Source organism: Opisthorchis viverrini, assembly GCF_000715545.1.
Source record: "Opisthorchis viverrini unplaced genomic scaffold opera_v5_468, whole genome shotgun sequence".
Lineage (NCBI taxonomy): Eukaryota > Metazoa > Platyhelminthes > Trematoda > Opisthorchiida > Opisthorchiidae > Opisthorchis > Opisthorchis viverrini.
Window position 1 is genome coordinate 134,489 of NW_008752132.1, and position 7,438 is coordinate 141,926.

Sequence of the window (7,438 nt, forward strand, 5' to 3'; positions counted from 1 at the left end):
GGTATCCCATTCCACATATCCAAGATTTCGCAAGTACCTTATGCCACACAAACATTTTCTCCAAACTCGATCTCGCACGTGCATACCACCACATACCCGTAGCCCGGAATGACGCACCTTAAACGGCCACCACAAGACCGCTTAGCATTTTCGAATTCACGCGTATGCCCTTTGGTTTTCGAAGTGCAGTTCGAACGTTTCAAAGTTTCATGGGCGATGTTTTACGTGGATTACCTATTGTGTATAACTATGTTGACGATGTTTTCCTCGCTAGCACCTCCCCAACAGCCTATGCAGTTCAACTCAAGCCAGTGTTTGAACACATTTCCAATTACAACATGCGTTTAAACATTGACAAATGCTTATTCGGTGTTACTAGCCTAGATTTTCTTGTCCACAAATTGACCCTCAAGTATTCCAAAATCGCAATATCGCATTTTGGCCCTGGAGTCTTTTCCCATACCCACCAACCTCAGCCAACTTCGTCGTTACATTGGCGTCATCAACTACTATCGGCGATTCACCCCTCATTGTGCAGATATTTTGCAGCAACTGGCCGATTTACATGGCTCCGAAAAATCCATCATTTGCCACCCGCCGCCATTGCCGCTTTCGCAAGAGCCAAGCAAGCTATTGCTCAAGACGAAAAGTTATCTTTCCTCGATACTAAGGAGCGCAAACTGATTTTGACAACTGATGCTTCGAACGCTGTCGACGGCGCCGTAATTCGTCAGGTTGCTAACAACACATCTCAACCATCAGTCTTTTTCACGCAGAAGATGCTGGCTGCCCAAACGCGTTACAGTACTTTTGGTCGCAAGCTAACTTCCTTTTCGTCTCTTCCGGCACTTGTTAGAAGGTAGATCATTTACCATTCAAACCAACTATAAGCCACTTACGTATGCCTTTATTGCCAATCCTGACCGATATTCACCACGCGAGATAAGCCATCTTGACTGCATTTCACAGTTCACTACCGACATTGGGTACACTCCAGGTTCGAACAATGTCGTCGCAGACGCGCTATCCCGTCCCGACATCTACGCTCTTCACCCTTCCACGCAGTTGCACCTAGCCAAGCTGGCGAACATCCAACGTAGTGATCCCAGTTTTTTGCCCATTCTATCGTTCCCTTCAATTCAAGTCTCTTCAATTCCCTTAACCCTCTAATCCGGAAACATTATTCGTGATATATCTATCGTCTCAGCTCGCCCAGTCGTCCCCGAAGACAGTCTACGAGTTGTTTTCGACCACTTTCATGGATTTTCTCATCCAGGAATCAGAACAAATTGGGAGTTGTTTAGTGCACGCATTGTATGGCCTTTCACCAAGAAGGATCTGACATCCTGAGCCAAACAGTGCATCGCCTGTCAACGCAGTAGAGGAACTCAGCATACAAACTCACCTACCGGTTCATTTGCCGTTCCAGATGCTCGGTTCACACATGTCCATCTCGATATTGTTGGCCCACTTTCAGCATCAAACGGTTTCACTCATATCATTACCATGATTGATCGTTTCACCCGTTGGCCCATTTCGGGTACTTCAGATGAAACTGTTGCTTTTTCATTTTTGCAGCACTGTGAGTAATTTTGGTATAACTTCCACCGTCGCTACCGATCGCGGTTCACAATTTTAGTGTAATCTCTTCCGGCAGTTTTCTACACAATTCGGTTTCCATCACAATTCAACTACCGCGTATCACCCCTGGTCTGACGGTTTGGTTGAGCGTTTCCATCGATACCTCAAAGCTGCATTGACAGCCCAAATGAACCCATCTTCCTGGTTCTCTTCTTTACCCCCCATTTTGCTTGCTATTCGCTCCACTATTAAGGAGGATCTTCACTGTTCCCCAGCCGAACTAGTGTACGTTACAACTTCACGTCTACCCGGTGAACTGATCTCTTCTGGCGCACAACCCGAATCAGCCGTCACATTCGTCTCCCGTCTGAAACAGCATATGTCCGAACGTCGTGCGACACCGACCAGATGATCAATGCGAACTGAACACATCTCAGTCGATCTCTCTTCTACGCCATTTGTATTTGTCCGATATGACGCAACGAGGAAACCCCTCCAACCCTATTATGATGGCCCCTTCAAGGTTATCGAACGTCACTCCAAATAATTTGTTTTAGAGAGAAGCGGTGGGCACGATACCGTCTCCATTGATCGTCTGAAACCTGCCTACATTGAAGTACTCACGACCACATCTAACAATACTGCTATCCCAATAACCCCGAGTCAAACAATGATATCCCCTGCCACCAAACTCGCTCGTTCCGGTCGACGCCTCCGTTTCCCTCAGCACTTGGCTGATTACGGAACTTGAAGTGAGCAAATATTCATTCCTTAATTTTCACCTTCAAGGTGAACGCTGTAGTGGGGGGGTAGTGTGGAGTTTTGTACCGTTATTTTACTTCCATTATAACAATGTTTTTCGTCAATTGCATAATCACTTTTTGTTCGAATACGAAAAACTACAAAAACGCGCACTTGTACAATTTCACATAATACAAGCGTGGTCACGTGCTTCGACCCTCTCTTCTGATTTCGCTCGCGCTTGCAGCGGTCATTCGCGAGTCTCATGTACTAACTGTGGTATCAAAACATTTCAGACATCTTCGGAATCTATTATATGTGGGAACTGTTCAGAAGAAGACCTCTGGACCAACATAACTGGATTATGGTTTATTCGCTGACCTGGGCCAACGACGAACTATTTTAAAGAGAACAATTGTTGGTGAGTCCGTTCCGTCTGGTCTCTTTATTTTTGTATACCCAGCCTAGCGTAATCATTTTTATTTCTTTGCCACACACTCCTGGTAAACTAACTTATTGGGTAGCCAAACCACTACAAATTTGGTGAGCCCGAGTATTTCTAGATAATTTTGAAAGCTTTTTCTTTCAAGTCGTCGTAATTTTGTTTCTTTTGCCCGGTAATTGTGGAAGCACACTTTGATTCAGCGGATTTAGTCGAGAATGCAATTAACATATGTAGAACACTCCTTCAATTCATCGTTCGTCAGTCGCTGGTTGATGGGGGGCCTGTCAAAAATAAACTTGCTGCGTGGATGGTTGTGCTCCAGACAGTAGGAAGTAACCCTCAAGCTGTCATGGTACCGGCGAACGTGGAACCTTGCCGGACAATCAGTACGTGTGCTACAACGTACACACAATCAACCATGAACTTACTAGGTGCGACGAATTCCACGGCTTCTGCTTCGTCTGCAGGGATGTCTGCCGCAACGGTAGAAGGCTTTTCGATACAAAAGTAGCGAATTGCTGCTCTTTTTGGAGTTTATACGGACAAAAACAACGTAATGTTTCGCCTGGTACTCTTTCGAAGCCACTTGAAATGCACTGAATGAGAAGAAACTTTGACGAGCTAAATTCTCCACAAAATCATCCTCCGCATTCACGTGCTCAGCCATAGCAGACATTAAAATGCGAATATCGCTGGCCTTTAAAATCATGGGGATTGACTAGATTTAAACAACTTTCAACAAAACTGCGGCCGTTTGGGAAGATCTCATACGCCCGAAAAATTACCATCAAATGTTAACAATTTATGTTAAAGTTTTCCCCCTTCGAACCACGGTTTCGGAGAAATTTTGGGTATGCATCCAGCCCACGGCGATATCCCTCCCGCCAACCTCACTCCTTCCACTAGTCGTTCCGGACGTCGCGTCCGTTTCCCTCAGCACTTGGCTGATTACGGAACTTGAAGTCAGCAACTTGTGATTCGTTACTTTAGTTATTTGAGCGCTTTCCCCTTTCGTGGTCAACGCTGTAGTGGGGGGGGGTAGTGTGGAGTTTTGTACCGTTATTTTACTTCCATTATAACAATGTTTTTCGTCAATTGCATAATCACTTTTTGTTCGAATACGAAAAACTACAAAAACGCGCACTTGTACAATTTCACATAATACAAGCGTGGTCACGTGCTTCGACCCTCTCTTCTGATTTCGCTCGCGCTTGCAGCGGTCATTCGCGAGTCTCATGTACTAGCTCTGGTATCAAAACATTTCAGACATCTTCGGAATCTATTATATGTGGGAACTGTTCAGAAGAAGACCTCTGGACCAACATAATTGGATTATGGTTTATTCGCTGACCTGGGCCAACGACGAACTATTTTAAAGAGAACTATTTTTAAGGAGTCTGTTGCATTTGACCACTTTATTGTTGTGTATCCAGTCGAGCGTTGTTGCTTTTTGTAATGCTTATGCTTCAGTAGATTATTTTGAGGCATTGGCTGTGCGGACGTCCCAAACGAGTACAGTGCACGAGAGTTCTACCGAGTAATTTTGTTCTGGTACTTGATAATGATAATGATAATGCTTATTCCCACCTTCGGGGTGGCATGCCGTTTGGCGTGATCGTGCGTTTACAGTCAGAATGGGGCATGACTGAGGGATTTGCGGGTAGTTGTGACTGCGCGGAAAGGGGACAATGTCACAAACAGTGAGGGGTACTCCATTAAATAATACTACTTTTCTTTTGCAACTTGTAGGGTACAATAGGCATGAGGTCCTAGTAACTCAGTGACTCAGTTGGCTGACACTAACTAAAACTGGAAAACCATTGCTGGACATGAGTGACCTTGGGCGGTTGGGTAAATGGCCGGAGTCATAACAAGCAAAAGTGGAGGTGGACATGGCACAATTCGAATTGAGAGAACACGGCAAGTTTAGTCTCAAAAATATGGTGCAATCTGAGAACAATCAGACTCACTGGTTGCTCTGCTGCTGGGAAGCCAGGTGAAGGGGTTAGGTTGGATGGGGTCACAGAGGTGGTTGTATTTGAACGAGTAGACCGATAGATTGGAATGAATGTCATGGTGGTCGTTGGGGTCAATGAAACGAGTAGGCAAGATGACACGGTTAAGAGGAAGAATGGAACAGTTGCGGGTGTGCTATCAAACTGAGCATGGCAGTGCCGTGCCATCATTGGTCTGACATGCTTCAGTTTTTGGACAGCCCCGTGACGGACGTCACATTTGAGATGATTCGACTTGGGTATGCAGTTCATCGAACAGCGGTATTCGTTTTAGCCTGGTCGAGGAAACAAGTTGGAACGAAACCGACATGAGATTGTAGGTTTTCTTGGTCCGCTTGGTGATCCCGGAGTTGTAGATCATAGGTCGGGTGGAATGGACATCAGCTAACCAGGTCGTCCAAAGCGGGCACTTCCGAAGTTTAAAGCTTGGGAAGGTGAGGGGATGGGAGGAGATTTGCAAAACATATTGAGTTTGAGGGGATATGAAATGGGATAATATGCATTTATATACATAGAAAGAAAAACTTGGCGTCTGCTGGAATTAAGGTGATGACAAGTGATTACATGGAGTAGGGAATAGATAGATTTGTACTTAGTAGGCTAGCGACCAGGGGCTGGTTTTGCTGATATACGGTATTATATTAGAAGGGATCTAGTAAAATCCGATATAAGCGCGCAAAAGCGTGGTATGGGAATCAGATGTGTGAGGGCTGGCAGGAATGGAATTCTAAGCTAACTGGTTAATGGAATGTTTATTACACGAGTTGGATATATACCAGGAGAGAAAGTGTGTGCTTGAGAAATAGTTACCAGTCCCCGAAGCACTGCTATCAGCTCTAATCCTTTAAACATGAAATGGCAAGCGAACTGGAAGTAACACTTGTCGTGTGTTGCTTTGAATGTAACCTTTGTGCTGATGGCGAATTGCAACTGGTATCATGATTTTCATTGGTGAAGGTTATATGTCCATAACCGTTATTTTTGTCACCCGTGGCTACCATTGCTACCTCGGACCCATCTTTTGGGTTTGCTTGTTTGAGACTGGGGCCTGTACGGGCAAGTCCTCGCTTTCCGTCGTGGCATTTGATTAAGTGAGTCTCGTCCCCATTTTTGGGTCCCGAAATAGATATATCTTCAGTTAGCGCCGGGCGTCTGGCATATTCTCGGAGACTGAGAAATGATTTACTGGTGAACATGACGTGCACCCGCTTTCTGCACAATCAAGGCGGGAATGACGATTCGGGTGTCACGGCTCCATGATGGCAATAACACCGATTCAAAATGAGTTGCTCCTGCATATAGATCATGTTCTGCACCATTTTTTTCTTCCGGCGCGAGAGCAATATTATTAGTCTATTAGCACTCGATGAAAAGTTGTTCCATGTTGTAAGAAATACACGTAATATATTTTTGTTGGAAAGATTTGTTCGTTGAGTCGTCACTAGGGGGATCGCACGAGATGTGGTTCATCCGGCAAAATGCCCTTTATGGGGAAACTGGATAATTTCTGTTTTGCAAAGCGGTAAGTTTTGGGCACGTCAAAAAAAGCTTCTCCGCTTTTTTCGGTGCGCGAGGTTCCTCAGCGTTGTTGGTGTAGTTGGAGGTCTGCATACAAAGGGGAAGTTTTATTCAGTATTTCAGTTTCCTCAAAATTGTTCTTTTAAAAGAAATATAAATTTGTTCACCAAGATACATCCTGCTTCTGGGCACTTTAAGGGAAGTGTCATATAGCGAATCGGGGCGAAGTCATGTGTTTACAGCCGCGCTCTTGGCTGCATGATTTGTTATTAACTTGCTGCTCCACCGGCAAGTCTTGCCCATCAACTTTGGTATCAATACATTCTCTGATACCTAAAAAACGAACTTTCTCCAGGTCCAGCACCTCTAGTTCGGACAATCCACTATGACCGTTCCCAAGGCTGTCCAGTGTTTTTGGCCCCACTGTTGAACTCTTCACCAGAACTTCTGCTGCATGCATGAGACTTGCACCCATCTGTTTATATATTCTACCCATATATTACACTTTGTACATATCGCTAAGAGGTATTGGTACACTACCGCTTATATTGTTCTTGTCTTCACATGCCTTCTCTCCATTTTCGCAAATCCCCACTGGGTGTGCAACTGACTTCTTGAACCCCACGGCGTTTTTGAAGCCACACCTTGACAGGTGTAATTACCAAAGAATGAAGTATTGTCGAGAATCACCAATCTAAGTGTTATGTTCAATGTGGCACTTCTCAAGGTCATCTCAACATAAAAATATGATCTTCCAAAACTTGACGGATATCGTGGGTATTTCAGCAGGTCTAATCACTCAAGGAAGTTGAGATATCCTATGACACACTCACCGCGATAAACTCCACAGATGATCCGCTTCCGTAAATAAACTTGCATATTGTGTTACTCTACCTGAATGGATAGACGAACTGGCATGATGTTATTGATACCTGGGGGTAATAATTTGGGGAATCGTCATGATTTAACTACTCTACATCGTACCCTAATTCGTAGGAAGGTGCAAGAATGTAGTTTAGGGAACAAAAGATCACCCCAGGTATTCCCCCAAATTTATAAGAAATGGGAATTTATGAACTATAAGTAAGTCACTAAAGCAGGTGTGTAGGATTTCCACAGGCAGCTTGACAATGCCATT

General features: G+C 44.6%; 2 protein-coding genes across 2 annotated transcripts; both read right to left on the reverse strand.

Moving 5' to 3' along the window:
* Positions 1-5,618: 5,618 nt before the first annotated feature.
* Positions 5,619-5,978, reverse strand: T265_11286 (hypothetical protein; the record flags this gene model as incomplete). Its single annotated transcript, XM_009177902.1, has 1 exon — positions 5,619-5,978. The coding sequence occupies one exon, from the start codon at positions 5,976-5,978 to the stop codon at positions 5,619-5,621; it is 360 nt and encodes a 119-aa protein (XP_009176166.1).
* Positions 5,979-6,505: 527 nt separating this feature from the next.
* Positions 6,506-6,775, reverse strand: T265_11287 (hypothetical protein; the record flags this gene model as incomplete). Its single annotated transcript, XM_009177903.1, has 1 exon — positions 6,506-6,775. One exon carries the CDS (start codon positions 6,773-6,775, stop codon positions 6,506-6,508), a length of 270 nt encoding a protein of 89 aa, XP_009176167.1.
* Between the last annotated feature and the right edge of the window lie 663 nt (positions 6,776-7,438).